The sequence below is a fragment of the Babylonia areolata genome, chromosome 3, assembly GCF_041734735.1.
Source record: "Babylonia areolata isolate BAREFJ2019XMU chromosome 3, ASM4173473v1, whole genome shotgun sequence".
Classification (NCBI taxonomy): domain Eukaryota; kingdom Metazoa; phylum Mollusca; class Gastropoda; order Neogastropoda; family Buccinidae; genus Babylonia; species Babylonia areolata.
Window position 1 is genome coordinate 1,765,001 of NC_134878.1, and position 17,848 is coordinate 1,782,848.

The 17,848-nt window shown below is 43.4% G+C and overlaps 1 protein-coding gene across 13 annotated transcripts in view; it reads left to right on the top strand.

Moving 5' to 3' along the window:
• The window catches only part of LOC143279662 (tyrosine-protein phosphatase Lar-like), a 342,687-nt gene that overhangs the window by 273,580 nt on the left and 51,259 nt on the right, over positions 1–17,848 (top strand). For all 13 annotated transcript variants that reach the window (XM_076583704.1, XM_076583705.1, XM_076583702.1 and 10 more), the window contains 2 exons: positions 9,795–9,895; positions 14,550–14,748. In XM_076583704.1, the coding sequence (XP_076439819.1) occupies positions 9,795–9,895; positions 14,550–14,748 (300 nt within the window). The remainder of the gene's footprint in view (positions 1–9,794; positions 9,896–14,549; positions 14,749–17,848) is intronic.

Below are 17,848 nucleotides of genomic sequence, written 5' to 3' on the forward strand. Positions count from 1 at the left end.
CTCTCTCTGTCTGTCTCTCCCTCTCCATCAGGCACACATACGTACACGCAAAGGCGCGAATGCATAACCGGTTGTATTTATTGTTTTGTCAGTTGATAAACCCAAACAGATTTTGTTAGCTCTTAGCACACTTCTTTTTCCCTATGTGGTTTGCTAACTTGTTTGTTTATCTTGTTTATTTTTTGGGTGCCAAGATTCATTTTCCAGCTATCACGCAAGTAAAATTGATGATAAATGTACTGCCATCAGGTTCAAAATGATCTTTCAGTTTACTTTTCAGACGCAAATAAATGATTTTTTTTTTGTATTTATATAGATAGATGTTCTTTGATTTTCTGAAAGTGACTGCAGATGAAGCCTGCGTGATAAAATAAATGGGGAAAATGAAGAAGTAGCGATAGGCAGAAAATGAAACGAGCGGGAGCCATTGCTTGATATCGGGAAGAGAACCCCATGGACTCGCCGAACTTTGAAGAGGAAAGCTATGCAGACCAGTAGCATCAAAAGCAGGGGTTTGGTTTGTTTGTTTTGTTGTTGTTGTTGTTTTGTTTCGTATGGATGATTTACATCACCAAAGAACCACACAGTGGATAGTATAGAATGTCTGTTAAACTGGGGACCTTTTGAAATGCATGAAGTAACTGAAGATAAACAAAAACCGATACATAGATAGATAGATAAAGTAAACAAAGAGACATAATTCTTTGACGCAGGATATTTTTGTTAAGTTATTTCCACCCGTGTCCGCTGTGACCAGTCATGGGACCAGGTTTGTGAGAGGCTGATAAGTTCTTGTGCAGCTGTAAGCCATCAGTGTCAGAATGTTCAAAGTAATCTTCCTTTCTTGTTTGTTTGCTGGAGCACCGCAACTGTAGCTTCGATCTTGATACGACTGTGATGAAGCAGACAAAGAACAGACACTCTTCAGTTATGGCATTGCTTATGGCAATGATGAATATCGGTCATGAAAGTAGTTGAAGGAGTGGTCATAATAATAAGAATGATAATAGTAATAGTAATGATTGTGTGTGTGTGTGTGTGATGGACATCCCATATATATATATATATATAGAGAGAGAGAGAGAGAGAGAGAGAGCAATGGATATCCGACAGTGGGTTGAGTCCAACCACATACTGCGAAACGAACTGTTGCTTCCTTGAGACAGTCCTCTTTCTGACACTAAAACGTGGCCATTCGAAACCCAAAAATATCCATACCCCAGAACCATAAGAAGATGAAGTTAAAAAGGAAGAAAAAAGAGAGAGAGAGAGAGAGAGAACCACCCCCACCCCCACCCCCTACCCCCAGCTCAGGAGCTTCAGTTCTCAGTGGGAGATTCTACTGGGGAGAGAGGGGGGGCTGCCAGGAGAGCTGAGGTGAAGAGCTCCAAAGACGTCACTGTAAGATTATTTTTGGGGTGCAGGCAAGCAAGCAGGGTTGGGGAGGAGGGGGGGGGGGGGGGGGGGGGGCGTGATGGTGGTGTGTGTGTGTGGGGGGGGGGGGATGGTGATTGATAAGCCCCACCATCACCTCCACCCCCACCACCCCTTTGCTGGCTGTGTGTTGATGGGCACGTGAAGCGGCCGTTGGCAGAGAGCCGATAAGGAGGACATCCGTTGGGACCCGTCGACTTCCTCTCCTATCTCCCCCCTCCCCCAGATAGCGGGGCGGGCAGGCAGCCACTGGCTGCACGGGCAACAGGTGAACACGGGAGGGGGCGTCCACGGTCGGGGGTCTTCCCTCACTGGGACAGGCAGGGAGTGAGTTGGTTGCAAGGCTGAGGGATCGGCTGTCTTCATCCTCCTCCATCGTCACTGTTCTTGCTGCTCCCAAGTTGAGATCATCTTCTTTTTTTTCTTTTTCTTTTTCCTTTTTTTTATTTATTTATTTTTTTTTAAATAACTGCTGACCCCTTTTTTAACTCTTTTCTTTTCTTTGAAATAATTCGGTTTGGAGGTTGGAATGAATCACCTATCTCGAAAGACATTCAGCGTCTGTGATACAAGTGGAAGAATTATGAAGTGGAAAAAGAGAATGAAAGAGCCGGCAGTCAGAATGTTGCCAGTCCCAGTCACAGACACCTGACATAAAACGTGGCATTTTCGCTACCCATCTTAATTAACATGTTGTCATTGTGATATGCATGCTTCATTGTAAACGATTTAATGGCGCTTACGCGTCTGATTGGTGTTCTGATGAGAAAGCAAAGAACACACTGATAGCAGACACAGTCAATGCAGAACTTCCAATGTGAAAGTCTGTACGAGGTTGCCCTTCTTGATTCTTTCTCCCACCTCGAGACAAGAAGCGAAGGATTGAGTTGCTGATGAAAGCAAAGTGCATTTCTTGATGGAAAGTGCAAGGGTGGAATTCTGAGAAAACAAATGTGACATTAAACACACACACACACACACACACACACACACACACACACACACACACACACACACACACACACACCCTCTGCAGCCCTTAGTCCCAAAATACATTGTGTGTGGTGAAACCAGAGTGAAGAAGGGAAGAAATTTCACTTAGAGGAGGTACGCACACATGTAACTTGTTCTTTGGTGGGGGGGGGGGGGCTGTTGGTATGACTGAACAGTGTAGGGGGTGGGGCTGTTGGTATTACTGAACGGTGTGTGTGGGGGGGGGGGGCTGTTGGTATGACTGAACGGTGTGGGGGTGGGGTGGGGGCTGTTGGTATGACTGAACGGTGTGTGTGGGGGGGTGGGGGGGGCTGTTGGTATAACTGAACGGTGTAGGGGGGTGGGGTGGGGCTGTTGGTATGACTGAACGGTGAAGGGGGGGTGGGGTGGGGCTGTTGGTATGACTGAACGGTGTAGGGGGGCGGGGCTGTTGGTATGACTGAACGGTGTGTGTGTGGGTTGGGGGGGGGGGCTGTTGGTATAACTGAACGGTGTAGGGGGGTGGGGTGGGGCTGTTGGTATGACTGAACGGTGTAGGGGGGTGGGGTGGGGCTGTTGGTATGACTGAACGGTGTAGGGGGGTGGGGTGGGGCTGTTGGTATAACTGAACGGTGTAGGGGGGTGGGGTGGGGCTGTTCGTATGACTGAACGGTGTAGGGGGGTGGGGCGGGGCTGTTGGTATGACTGAACGGTGTAGGGGGGTGGGGTGGGGCTGTTGGTATGACTGAACGGTGTAGGGGGGTGGGGCTGTTGGTATGATGAACGGTGTTACCAAGTATAGTGGGTGGTTAGGAGTGAGACCCAGAAAAGCACCACCTACGCTCTGTGGTGGGAGTTACGTCCTGGATTGATTTCTTTATTGTTATTTTTTCTTTCTATTTTTAGTTCTGGTTGGTGTTGCTCGGTAGAGGCGTGGAAATGTTCCCCTCGGGATTAGAGAGAGAGAGAGGTGAACATCTGGAAAACTTTGGGCAGACTGACGAATGGTGAGCGGCTCCAGTCCGTCTTCCCGAAAACAGCCCCGTTGGAAGAGCCGACACTGAGAGGAGAATGATATGACAGCTGTGGATGTACAGACTTGTTGGTGTGTACAGCAGGGAGTTCTTTGATGTTTTACAAGGAGAACCCTTTCCGAGGGCACACCTTGCCTCATGAAAGTGACATTTAAACAGATACACCTGATTCCGATATATTTATTTTCCACAGATAATATGTAACTTGATTTTTCGATTTTTTTTTTAATTTTATTTTATTTATTTTTTTTTTTTAAGATCGACAATTCACAAGTTTGACTGAGATTCATTGATTTTAAGTTTTCTCCAGATATTTTAGATTTAGTTTTTATTCTATTTTTAGGTTTTCTTAGTTTAGCATGAAGTTGAACATGGCCGGATTTTATTTGAAGAATTGAGGGGCTCCAAAGTAGCGCACACACACACGCGCACACAGACACACACTCGGGTAGGTAGGTAGGTAGGTGAGTTATTTGTAGAGTGTCTGTGGAACTAAATGGATTCGTATTATATATATTTATTTTATTTTTATTTTTTTAAGTGAACAAATCAACTGAAATTACATGTAAGGCCATTCCTGTAACTCGATATGTGCCCCCTCCCTTGTAAGCCCTGAATAGTGTGTGTGTGTGTGTGTGTGTGAGGGGATGATGGAAAGAGAGAGGGGGTGTGAGGGACAGCATGTTCTTACGTGTGAAAGAAGAAATCTCGTTTTCCGTACCTGATGTGAAGGCACGTATCTGATGTGAAGGCAGCGTAACAGGTGAAGAGACGAACACTCAGACCTTGTGCTGGGTAACTGAAGAAGAAGCGACTGGCTTCAGTTGAAAGACAAGGAGAGGGGAACAGATAGACTGCAGGAGGAAGAGACACAAGACTGGAGCAAAGCAATGAAGAGCTGAATGATATTGGCTCAGACAGCTAGGTCTGATAACTCCTCTCGGCAACAGGATGTAATTGATGTGGACTGTGCCAGAGGGAGATGACACAATGGGCTGCTTCAGAGATGATGACACAATGGGCTGCTTCAGAGATGACACAATGGGCTGCTTCAGAGAGGGAGATGACACAATGGGCTGCTTCAGAGATGATGACACAATGGGCTGCTTCAGAGATGGAGATGACACAATGGGCTGCTTCAGAGAGGGAGGGGGGTTCAAACGTTGACCTACATGCTGTTTACATCTTTGGTTTCAAGAGGCTTCGGTGTCCTTTTCTGGCTATATACCTATCCTTACGACAGGTTTTTGGTGGTTTCAGAAAGTGTGAGGGTGTTTGAAGCTGTGTGTGTGAGTGATGGTTGATGGTGAGTTCCAGTCTGTGTTTGTTTGTGTGTGTGTGTGTACACCAAAAACCTGTAGTAGAGATTGATATACCCAGAACAAGTCACTCAAGAACAAGTTACTCAAGAAGCGGACAACTTCATTTTGCTTGCATAAGAAAATGCCACTCAGTCAACAACAGAAGGGAGGGTTTGCCAGGGATGACGTCACGGTGCCGACCTTTGGTTCCTGATCATGTCATACAATCCACGTTGCAGACAGAGTGAGATGAGTGGGGGATGAAGAGGGAAGGGAGGAACGTCATAGACATGGCGTGGCGGGAAACAACGTGGCAACTGACAAAATACACAGTGGGCAGCCACCATCGGCTGTTGTTCAGTGCCCTCCAGTGCAAACAGGAGATGTAGCTATTAGGGTTTTCTTGCTGTGGTTGAGAAATGAGAGATTCATCAAAGAATCTGTTGTGAGTTTTTGTGTGCATCTTTGTTACATCTGCTGCACAGATCATAGCTGAAGTCAACTAACACTTCTGTGGTTGTGCATCTGCTGAAAGATTTTGTGGATGCTGCGTTACTATTGTCCTCCTACTCTGAGCTTATCCCCCTCCCCCTTCCCTCAGCCGAAGTACTTCCCCACTTCAGAGCGTAGAAGTGAAAATGGTACATGGTCCTGCTGAATTTTTGTACGATGAAATGAAAAGAATAAAAAGAACAACTGCTCAGTTGTGAAATGGTAACTATGTTGGCGAATATTTTGAGGATACTACTAAAACTAAGGGGTGTGTGTAACATTGGCAAATGTTGTATGTACATCTCTATATTAGATAAGGTGTACATCCCTGTTTCTAGAAGGTCCTGAGCTCAATGGCGGTTTCTGTTCACTTTGTGTTTGGGATCAATCTGGTCTGTGATAGCTTGTTGGGAATGTTCCTGTGTGTTTGGGATCAGTCTGGTCTGTGATAGCTTGTTGGGAATGTTTCTGTGTGTTTGGGATCAGTGTGGTCTGTGATAGCTTGTTGGGAATGTTTCTGTGTGTTTGGGATCAGTCTGGTCTGTGATAGCTTGTTGGGAATGTTTCTGTGTGTTTGGGATCAGTCTGGTCTGTGATAGCTTGTTGGGAATGTTTCTGTGTGTTTTGGATCAGTGTGGTCTGTGATAGCTTGTTGGGAATGTTTCTGTGTGTTTGGGATCAGTCTGGTCTGTGATAGCTTGTTGGGAATGTTCCTGTGTGTTTGGGATCAATCTGGTCTGTGATAGCTTGTTGGGAATGTTTCTGTGTGTTTGGGATCAGTCTGGTCTGTGATAGCTTGTTGGGAATGTTCCTGTGTGTTTGGGATCAGTGTGGTCTGTGATAGCTTGTTGGGAATGTTCCTGTGTGTTTGGGATCAGTCTGGTCTGTGATAGCTTGTTGGGAATGTTTCTGTGTGTTTGGGATCAGTGTGGTCTGTGATAGCTTGTTGGGAATGTTTCTGTGTGTTTGGGATCAGTGTGGTCTGTGATAGCTTGTTGGGAATGTTTCTGTGTGTTTGGGATCAGTGTGGTCTGTGATAGCTTGTTGGGAATGTTTCTGTGTGTTTGGGATCAGTGTGGTCTGTGATAGCTTGTTGGGAATGTTTCTGTGTGTTTGGGATCAGTCTGGTCTGTGATAGCTTGTTGGGAATGTTTCTGTGTGTTTGGGATCAGTCTGGTCTGTGATAGCTTGTTGGGAATGTTTCTGTGTGTTTGGGATCAATCTGGTCTGTGATAGCTTGTTGGGAATGTTTCTGTGTGTTTGGGATCAGTGTGGTCTGTGATAGCTTGTTGGGAATGTTCCTGTGTGTTTGGGATCAGTGTGGTCTGTGATAGCTTGTTGGGAATGTTTCTGTGTGTTTGGGATCAATCTGGTCTGTGATAGCTTGTTGGGAATGTTTCTGTGTGTTTGGGATCAGTCTGGTCTGTGATAGCTTGTTGGGAATGTTTCTGTGTGTTTGGGATCAATCTGGTCTGTGATAGCTTGTTGGGAATGTTTCTGTGTGTTTGGGATCAGTGTGGTCTGTGATAGCTTGTTGGGAATGTTTCTGTGTGTTTGGGATCAATCTGGTCTGTGATAGCTTGTTGGGAATGTTTCTGTGTGTTTGGGATCAATCTGGTCTGTGATAGCTTGTTGGGAATGTTTCTGTGTGTTTGGGATCAATCTGGTCTGTGATAGCTTGTTGGGAATGTTTCTGTGTGTTTGGGATCAGTCTGGTCTGTGATAGCTTGTTGGGAATGTTCCTGTGTGTTTTGGAACTGATTTGATTATTCACGAGTGCTGCAAATAGAGCAATTGCTGCACTTTGTGATAAATGATCTGATGGTGTGTGTCTGCAATGTTTGTTTGTGTTGGCACTGGTGCTCACAGAAGTGGCAGCAACAGAAAGGGAGCAGGGTTTGCAGCTGGCTGCCAAAGTGTGTACTATTCTTCTGGATTCAGTCCTTCAGAAATGAGTTTTAACAAAGGCAGTGGTCAAGGATGACTTACACAGCACTAAAAAACTGTATCATGTCCAGTTTTAAGGCAGTGCTGTTAGACCATAAACATTTTTTTTGTTTTCGCTTCAGTGAAGAGAGGGGTATACTGTTTTCCAAAAATGCTAACTGATTCAGACTCCAATTTTTGTGGATCTTGGCGGGTTGTTAAAAGCAGTAAAGGAAAGACACACTATATATTTTTGGTTCAGAATGAGTGCATGGTATACATGCGCATGTGCATACATTTCATATTGAAGACGTTGAAAGTTCTTTGTCTGTCTGTCTGTCTAGCTTTAAAAAGAGTTGAATTGTACATTCTGGGAGGTCGTGAGAGTGATGCTAAGGTTAGATTGTGGGTGTATTCTAGAGCTTTGAATCAGTCCTCATTCATGGGGGGGAGGGGTGGGGGGGGGGGTGGGGGTTGGTTTTGTTGTTGTTGTTTTAAATTTTATTCTTGCAGTCTTTTTTTTTTCTTTTTCTAACTTATCTTTTTCTTTCTTGCTTATTAAGATTTTTTTCTAAGACACACATCGAATGTCTCATTATATCAAGTACATTCTTACGTTGTTATTAAAAAAGAAAAAAGTTAACCAAATATGCATGAATGCTACAAGCAGCATTTTACAGTGTAAGATTTTTTAGTTTTTAAACTTATATAGTTATACAGATGAAACTTATAAAGCCTATAGCTAAATATATAAAATAATGTTTGAGACTGGTGACAGTGGTTTTTTTGTTGTTGTTTTTTTCTTTTTCTTTTTGTTTGTTTTGTTTTTTTTTGTTTTTTTTTTGGTTTGTTTGTTTTGTTTTCTGTTTTTTTAGGGCACAGATACATGAGAGACTGGTGATATTGTTTGTTGTTGTTGTTTTTTAGGGCAGAAGTTGTAGTGAAGAAGATGGTAGATATTGTTTGTTGTTGTTGTTTCTGAGGGCAGAAGTCGTAGTGAAGAAGATGGTAGACATTGTATTGACTGCTGGATCATGGTAGCTGATGTGTCACAGTCTGAATGGGACATGGCTGTTCCTCACCTTGACTGTCTCCCTGCACCCTTGATGTTGTGCAATACATTTTGTAAGGGGAGGGACCACACCACACAAAGTGATGGTAGTTCTCTAGAAAACTGTGATGGTAGTTCTATCTGTGATGGTAGTTCTCTAGAAAACTGTGATGGTAGTTCTCTAGGAATCTGTGATGGTAGTTCTATCTGTGATGGTAGTTCTCTAGAAAACTGTGATGGTAGTTCTATCTGTGATGGTAGTTCTCTAGAAAACTGTGATGGTAGTTCTCTAGGAATCTGTGATGGTAGTTCTCTAGAAAACTGTGATGGTAGTTCTCTAGGAATCTGTGATGGTAGTTCTCTAGAAAACTGTGATGGTAGTTCTCTAGAAAACTGTGATGGTAGTTCTCTAGAAATGCTGTGTCTGCCTCCACAGTTTTTTTTGTTTGTTTTGTTTTTTTGCTTTTATTTAAAAAAAAATTAAATTCATGTGCTGTTTGGCTGTATTCTTTATGTATACATTTTAAGTGTGCGTGTTTGGTTATAATATATATATATATATATATATATATATATATATATATATATATATATATATTTGTGTGTGTGTGTGTGAATTACAATTGTGAGATTTCAGGGTTTCTCTTTATAGTTCTGTAGTGTGGTGAGTTATAGTTATTTGATATAATACTTTTTTGAATATGATGTTTTACTCATTTTAATAAATCAGCTAAAGAAGAGAAATTAGAACTTCTACTTTCATCATTGAATGTAGTTCTTACACAGCTGAGAGAGAGAGAGAATGCAAAGGACAAAATGAACAAACCAGTACAGCTCATAAGTGTCAGCTTAAAAAAAAGAAGGAAAAACAAAGAACATTTAAAGAGAAAAGGTAATTAATGCATAATTTATGATAAGGCTTCAGTTTTTAGAGTTCAGATAACAATGAAATTGAGTGATACCCAACCCAGCGCACTATTTACAAGACATAAGAAGTTGTAATTTAGAAGCTTCAGATGAAGAGCAGCTTATAACCATCTCTAAATCTATACAGAATTATCAGAATTGTATATTGTTTATAAAAAAAAATTGCATAAATTATGAAATATATCATATTTTATAGAAAGAGACACAGATCAAGTACTTGCCCATTAGACCAAAATACTGAAGCTTTCAAGCTCATTAAAGGAAAAGAATCCATCCACAAAATTGTACACCAACAGACGTGCTTCAGATCGGCTGGTTCAAAGCTCAGTGAAATACTCACACCTCAGTGAGAAATGACAATGATGCTATTGACAGAAGTGAAAGAATCCTTTCCGCTACCCACAGGATGGTGAACCATGGAAATGATGGAAATGATCATTGATATAAGATACTGACGGTGGTGTTGTATGTGCAAAACAGTTGTCAGTGATTGATGGAAGCAAAGCTTTTTTTTCCTTTCTTTCCTGTCTAGATGTATATGCAGTGTGTCCATTGAAGAGGACAGACTGTATGACTGATGTGTTGTTGTCTGTTAGGATTGTATTATGTGTCATTGTCTGTTAGGATTGTATCAGATGTGTCATTGTCTGTGTGCAGCCCCTGGAACTCCACCCAAGAATGTGCGTGCACGTGCAGCCAGTTCCACCACCATCGTCGTGTCCTGGGCCGAACCGGACATCCCCAATGGAGTTATCCAGGTGAGACATGGGTCTGGATCTTACTGCTGGGTCATCATCTTGCTTTTTAAATAGGTTTTTTCTCCTCCAGATGCCTGTGTGTGTGTGTGTGTGTGTGCGCACGAGTGTGTGTGTGCATACTGCCGGATAAGTTAGGCCAGAGTGAGTTGGTTCAAGACAACAGGGGAAGACTGTACATCGAAGTAGCAGCGGTATCTTTAAAAGTTCCAGGGTTATAAATGGGTACAAGTTTTCCAAGATCTAAAATAAGAAGGAATAAATTGAAATGTGAAATGGATGAATGAATATAAAAAAAACCTCCCAAAACATTTTCTGAGGAAAGAGTCGATCAACACAATCCTATAATTTCCATCTTCTTCAAAGGAGATGTGAAGATTTAATTTCTTTCTAAATATAAATAAGAGTTCATTCCTGAAGCACATGGGTGTGTACATGATGACTGATGTTTTGGCCTTGGGTTTCTGTTTTTTTCTTCTTCTTCAAAATAAAATTTAATTTCTGAGGCTGAAAATGGGAGTGTCGTTAATTATTGCAATGTTTTGGTTATGTTGCGGCTGTTGCATGCTGTTTGAGGGAAATGCAAAACAGAAATAGATGAAATGGACAAAATACTGAGCTGTATAGATTTTTGGCAAAGAAAAAAGTTAATTGCATGTGTGCACACATGCACATGCGCACAAACATACAGACGTGGACACAGGGCACAAACATTACACACGCATGCACATATGCGCGTGCACACACACACACACACACACACACACACACACGCACACATGACACAGACAGCACACTCACCACCCCCACCCCCACCCGCACCCCACCCCACACACACATACACACACTTTCCTATTTCATTGTCTGGAAGTGGATGTTTTTAAGATCTCTATGCACACACACTACATAAAGCACTTGTGAAATATTGCGGGGAATTTGAGTGATAGGAAAATTCTGTTGTTGACCATGGTGCATACTGCCATGTAACACAGTACTGATTCTATGGTTTGATCTTGCAGTTCTCTTTAACTTATGATTCATAACATCGACCCATTTCTTATTGTTTGTTTTTTAGACCCCCCAAACCAACACAAGTGGCCTTCATTGGAAGGAGGGAGGTGGGGGGATGCAGTGTCTTTAAGCTTTATTGTGGATTTTTTAAAATTTTTTTACAAAAATCTATTGAATACCAGGGAAACCAGTAACTTCTGAAGTTTGAAGATGTGTTATATGTTAGTTTGGACTCCAGATGGACAAACTAATTATTTAAAAGGGTAAAAGTCAAACAGATATCAATGAAAAAATCAAACAGAAGTCAATGAAAAGTGCAGAAAGGGAATGACAAATAGACAGCTATTGACAGAAGAATGAGTGTTCTGTGGAAATCTGCTATTGACAGAAGAATGGGTGTTCTGTGGAAATCTGCTATTGACAGAAGAATGGGTGTATCTGCTATTGACAGAAGAATGGGTGTATCTGCTATTGACAGAAGAATGGGTGTATTGTGGAAATCTGCTATTGACAGAAGAATGGGTGTTCTGTGGAAATCTGCTATTGAAAGAAGAATGGGTGTTCTGTGGAAATCTGCTATTGAAAGAAGAATGGGTGTTATGTGGAAATCTGCTATTGACAGAAAATGGGTGTTCTGTGGAAATCTGCTATTGACAGAAGAATGGGTGTTCTGTGGAAATCTGCTATTGAAAGAAGAATGGGTGTTCTGTGGAAATCTGCTATTGACAGAAGAATGGGTGTTCTGTGGAAATCTGCTGTTGACAGAAAACGGGTGTTCTGTGGAAATCTGCTATTGACAGAAGAATGGGTGTTCTGTGGAAATCTGCTATTGACAGAAGAATGGGTGTATTGTGGAAATCTGCTATTGAAAGAAGAATGGGTGTATTGTGGAAATCTGCTATTGAAAGAAGAATGGGTGTATTGTGGAAATCTGCTATTGAAAGGAGAATGGGTGTATTGTGGAAATCTGACCATGTCAAGCGGCCATTGATTTTCCGTACCAGTTTAAAAGATTACGAAAGATACTGGTAGGTGTGAACTTGTGTTTAAGCAGATGCCTGTGAAACTGAAGTTTTGTTTCAAATAAGATAACAGGAATGCAGCATAAGTGTGTGTGAGAGAGACGGCAAAGTGTGTGTGTGAGAGACAGTGAAGTGTGTGTGAGAGAGACGGCAAAGTGTGTGTGTGAGAGACAGTGAAGTGTGTGTGAGAGAGACGGCAAAGTGTGTGTGTGAGAGACAGTGAAGTGTGTGAGAGAGACGGCAAAGTGTGTGTGTGAGAGAGAGAGACAGTGAAGTGTGTGTGAGAGAGACAGTGAAGTGTGTGAGACAGAGACAGTGAAGTGTGTGAGAGAGACGGCAAAGTGTGTGTGTGAGAGAGACAGTGAAGTGTGTGTGTGAGAGAGAGAGACAGTGAAGTGTGTGTGAGAGAGACAGTGAAGTGTGTGTGAGAGAGACGGCAAAGTGTGTGTGAGAGAGACAGTGAAGTGTGTGAGAGAGACGGCAAAGTGTGTGTGTGAGAGAGACAGTGAAGTGTGTGTGTGAGAGAGAGAGACAGTGAAGTGTGTGTGAGAGAGACAGTGAAGTGTGTGTGTGAGAGAGAGAGACAGTGAAGTGTGTGTGAGAGAGACAGTGAAGTGTGTGTGTGAGAGACACAGTGAAGTGTGTGTGAGAGAGACAGTGAAGTGTGTGTGAGAGAGAGAGAGAAAGTGAAGTGTGTGTGAGAGAGAGACAGTGAAGTGTGTGTGAGAGAGAGAGAGACAGTGAAGTGTGTGTGTGAGAGAGAGAGACAGTGAAGTGTGTGTGTGAGAGAGACAGTGAAGTGTGTGTGAGAGAGAGAGACAGTGAAGTGTGTGTGTGAGAGAGACAGTGAAGTGTGTGTGAGAGAGAGAGACAGTGAAGTGTGTGTGAGAGAGAGAGAGACAGTGAAGTGTGTGTGTGAGAGAGACAGTGAAGTGTGTGTGAGAGAGAGAGAGACAGTGAAGTGTGTGTGAGAGAGAGAGTGAAGTGTGTGAGAGAGAGAGAGAGACAGTGAAGTGTGTGTGAGAGAGACAGTGAAGTGTGTGTGAGAGAGACAGTGAAGTGTGTGTGTGAGAGAGAGAGACAGTGAAGTGTGTGTGAGAGAGACAGTGAAGTGTGTGTGTGAGAGAGAGAGACAGTGAAGTGTGTGTGAGAGAGACAGTGAAGTGTGTGTGTGAGAGAGACAGTGAAGTGTGTGTGAGAGAGACAGTGAAGTGTGTGTGAGAGAGAGAGACAGTGAAGTGTGTGTGAGAGAGAGAGAGAGAGAGACAGTGAAGTGTGTGTGAGAGAGAGACAGTGAAGTGTGTGTGAGAGAGAGAGACAGTGAAGTGTGTGTGAGAGAGAGAGAGACAGTGAAGTGTGTGTGTGAGAGAGAGACAGTGAAGTGTGTGTGTGAGAGAGACAGTGAAGTGTGTGTGAGAGAGAGAGACAGTGAAGTGTGTGTGTGAGAGAGAGAGACAGCGAAGTGTGTGTGTGAGAGAGAGAGACAGTGAAGTGTGTGTGTGTGAGAGAGAGACAGTGAAGTGTGTGTGTGTGAGAGAGACGGCGAAGTGTGTGTGAGAGAGAGACAGCGAAGTGTGTGTGTGTGTGAGAGAGACGGCAAAGTGTGTGTGAGAGAGACAGTGAAGTGTGTGTGAGAGAGACAGTGAAGTGTGTGAGAGAGACAGTGAAGTGTGTGTGAGAGAGACAGTGAAGTGTGTGTGAAGAAGAATGTGACTGAGGTGTTTCAAATAACATATCAGGAGTGCAGTGTGCATGTGTGCGTATGTGTTTGTCTGAAAGAGAGTGGGTGAGTGTGAACAAGAATAAGAGTAAAGGATTGCTTCAAACAACAAGTCAGGAATGCATTGTGAGTATATGTGAATAAAAATAGGAGCTGTGTGAACTTAAATTTTTTTTTTTTTTTAAAGGGATGTATGTATGACGAAATGTGGGAGGGAGACAAACTTTAAGGACCAGAGAACATACATGAATGCGTTTTGTTTTATTTTAAAAACAATCTCATCTTGCAGTTCTGTTTTTTGAAAAACAATCTGACAAAGCAGTACTTCCAGTTAACATGCAATGAATGCTTTGCTTTTTGAAGAGCAGTCTCATCATACAGTACTTACACCATGAACGCGTGTTGTTGTTTTTTTAAAGAACAATGTCATCTTGCAGTTGTGGTGTTTGTTTTAAGAGCAGACTCATCATGTACTCCCAATTAACATACCATGTGAATGCTTTGTTGTTGTTTTGTTGTTGTCATTTTGTTTTGTTTTCTTTTTAGGTGGTTTTTTTTTCTTTGAAAAACAGCCCCATCATGCAGTACTTTTAGTTAACATACCATGAATGCATTGTTTTTTGAAGAGCAGTCTTATCATGCAGTACTTTTAGTTAACATACCATGAATACTTTGGTGGGTTTTGTTGTTGTTTTTTCAAGAAGAACCTCCACACCCCACACCCCAAAATCCCAGTCCAACAGAACAGCTGACTGTGTGACTGGCACTCTGTGTGTGTGTGTGTGTGTGTGTGTGAGGGGTACTCCCCCCACCACCACCCCCCATCCCCCCACCCCACCACACACCAAAATCCCAGTCCATCAGAACAGCTGTGTGACTGGCACTCTGTGTGTGTGTGTGTCAGGGGTACCGGGTGTACTACACACTCAAGCCAGAGGAGCCGGTGTTCTTCTGGGAGACCCAGGAGGTGAAGAACGACAACCGCCTGACCACCATCTCCGGGCTGGTGCCCAACGAGACGTACACCATCTCCATCCTGGCCTACTCCTCCATCGGCCCCGGCCCCATGTCCCACCCCATCCAGGTCCTCACCACACAGGGAGGTAAGTCACCTGTCTGGCCCACCTGCCACTGCCAGCCACAGTCCTGTGGGTCCCGCCCCCACCCGCATGCGGCCGTTTTTAACCATGCATGCCCAGGTTTATAACTCACAGTTTATTCTTTATATCTATACATATGCATATTTATATTTATATTGGGTGCAGGGGATTTTTTAGGGGTGGGTTTTTACTTTTTTGGTGGCAAATTGGGGTGTGTGTGTGTGTGTGTGGATGACAGAGAGGGAGGTGGAGGGAGTGAGGGAGAGAGAGAAAGTAAAGCTGTTACAGTGAAATTTAAATTAGTGATTGTAATCATCAAGATGTTTTCATAGAAAAATAGCATGGACATTTTATGCATATGTATTCAATATGAAATGAATGGGATGTAGAACGTTGGAACTTGGATATGGTTAACAAAAAGGTTTTGAACACAACTGATTTTCTCAAGTTGATTATTCTATATGAAAGATTTATGATTTAATGTTATCTTACATTGATTTATATATTATGCTATGATATACATGTTTGAACATTTACCTTTGAAAAAACAAAAGATTTTTTTTAAATATCTGAACACAGTTTTACACTTGTCATTATTTCTATGAACTCACATTCAATTTACATTTTTGAGTGGCTGCATGGTGAATTGAGTACAGATTTCCTTCACCTTTGATTGTGTGAATGGCATGGTTTGTTCCTGTGATGTGGTTGGTTCAGCACATGCCTTGGGGCTGAACGGTGTTCTGTGACCTGTCTGAATGAAGTCCTGTGCATGAGTCCTTCCCACTCAACACTGTGCCTTGCAGCCTGCCCTCAATCCAAGCATGCAGAGGAGCATTCATATTTCCTTTTCTTTTCCAACTGAAACACAGAAAGAAAAAAAACAGAAATAATGTGAACCCCCACTGCCCTTCCCCCCCCCCCCCCCCCCGCCCTCCCCAACTGGCAGTCTTCCTTCATTGCATCTTGCTTGGTGCCCCGTCTTGTCCAGGTCTTTTCCACACCCTTCCCCATTTTCATTCAAAGTGTCTTAGACACTTGTATTCCCGTTGATAACCCCCTGCCCATTCCGTTTCAGTTTCTCCACCACCAGCTGTGTAGATACAGTTTACAGCCCCGTACACCTTGCAGCCTTGATTTCTGTTATCAGTTCTGTGCCTTGACCTATAGAATAGTTTTACACTTTTGACCCATGAGGTTTGAACCCAGTAGTGTGGTCTCCCTTGAGTGTTTTGTCTTTTTGAGTTTGAAAGTATCCTGACAGTTCCAAGTCCTATATTTTGTGAAACATATCTGTGTACCCCCTACCCATACCTTGTCCCATGTCTGTTTTGTGAAATGTGAACGGCAGCAGAAGTCGTGTTCCCCACTGCATGTGGCTGCCAGTGACCTGTAGTGTGTGGCTTGGAGACCTGTGTTGCCCCCTGTCTGTACCCCCCACCCCCACCCTGCCTCCCTGCTGTCCCTCAGCCCACCCCACCCCCTGTTACCTTTTTTGCCTTCCCCCTTCATTGTCTGACCCTCCTTCCCACCCCCCATGTCCCTCCCATCCCCCCCACAACCCCCACCCCACCCCGCAAAGCAAAGAGTGTCTTATCTGTTGGTCCCCCCAGCAGGCAGTTGCCGTTTTTTTGTTTCTGATCCCTGCCCCCCCCCAGCCCCCCACCCTCCACCTGTTCCTGCTCCCCCCTGTTCCTCCTGTCATTGTGCTGCCAGTTGGTGGCTGACTGTAGATGCCATCTTTACTGTTCCAGTGGCGCACAACCCTGTCTATGATGGTAAGTTGGGGCCCCTGCATCGGCATGCAGGTATCGGCCTTCAGTCCCTGTCTGGACATCGGCCACCAGTGTCTTTTTTTTTTTTTTTCCTTGATCAGAATATTGATGTCTCTTTTTGGAACTTTCTTTACTGAAGCTGCATGCGTTTTCCCCTCTCTCCCGCCCGCTCCTGAAACGATTTTATTTTGAATCTTTGTTTTTGAATTGTTCTTTCCAAGAAGAGTTTTTTTTGTCTTTTTGATAGAATCTTTGATGATGATTCATGTTCTTCCATTCATGGTCAGTGTCTGCTTTACAAACATTTTACGGGAAGCTCAAAGTCATCTATTCGTCTTTTTTCTCCTAAAGTGTACATTTTTTTTGTTTGTTTAGAACACACTGTAAGATTTACCTGTTTTCATTGATTGAGGAAAAACAAAAAAGATTGCCCCCATTTTAATGTATAAGCATAGAATTTTTATTTTTTATATAGAGTTTATTTCTCTTCCTGATGAAGACTATTAGTGTAGATGCTGTACTTGGCCTTGCACTGCTGACTGTCCTAGACATGACGCAGTCCTTTGCGCTGCAAGCTGAAGTTTTGCGTCTAGCCAGCATGCCTTTTTGATGGATGTCTGTGGCTGTGTTGTGTGTGGTGGGTCCTGTGAGGTGACAGACTGTGCCTGTCTGGTAGCGCAGTGTCGGCAGCGTCCTAGACTTGAGACTCTGTGCATTCTCTTTGTCCTCCAGTCTGGGACTGAAACCTGTTTGCGTTGCAGCGTAGATCTTGGACACCAGTCCTTTGTGGGGTCTGATGCACTTTGAACGTAATGCTGTATGCTGCTGACAGCTCACCATATTGCATTCAACTTCCCATCTCCTGTGTTGTCCTCTCTGTCTCTCTTTGTCTGTGTGTTGGTTTGCTGCTGGTACTGTCTGTCTGTCTGTGTGTTGGTTTGCTGCTCGTACTGTCTGTGTGGCTGCGAGAGGCTGGAGGATGGAAGGACAGAATGTGCCCATCAACTTCTTTCAGCTTTTGCACCCAGCAACATTTGCCTTTTTAATGCTGTTCATTTCCTGCATCTTTCCACTCTAGATGTACATCTTGTGTCTCCTAATGAATGGTGCCAATCGTAACTGTCGACTCAGCTGGAGCAATGCCGCCAGTAGTGCAGACAACTTAGTACTGATGTCCAGTGTTGGATGAAAAGTCTTCATGAACTCTGTGTTTTTGCTTCATGGACACATCTGCTTCTTCTCACCAAAATGTGTGTGGAGTTTCTGCTGGTGTTTGATCAGTGTTATGATACGCTCTATTGGCGGCTCTTGTCTCCAGCATTCAAGGA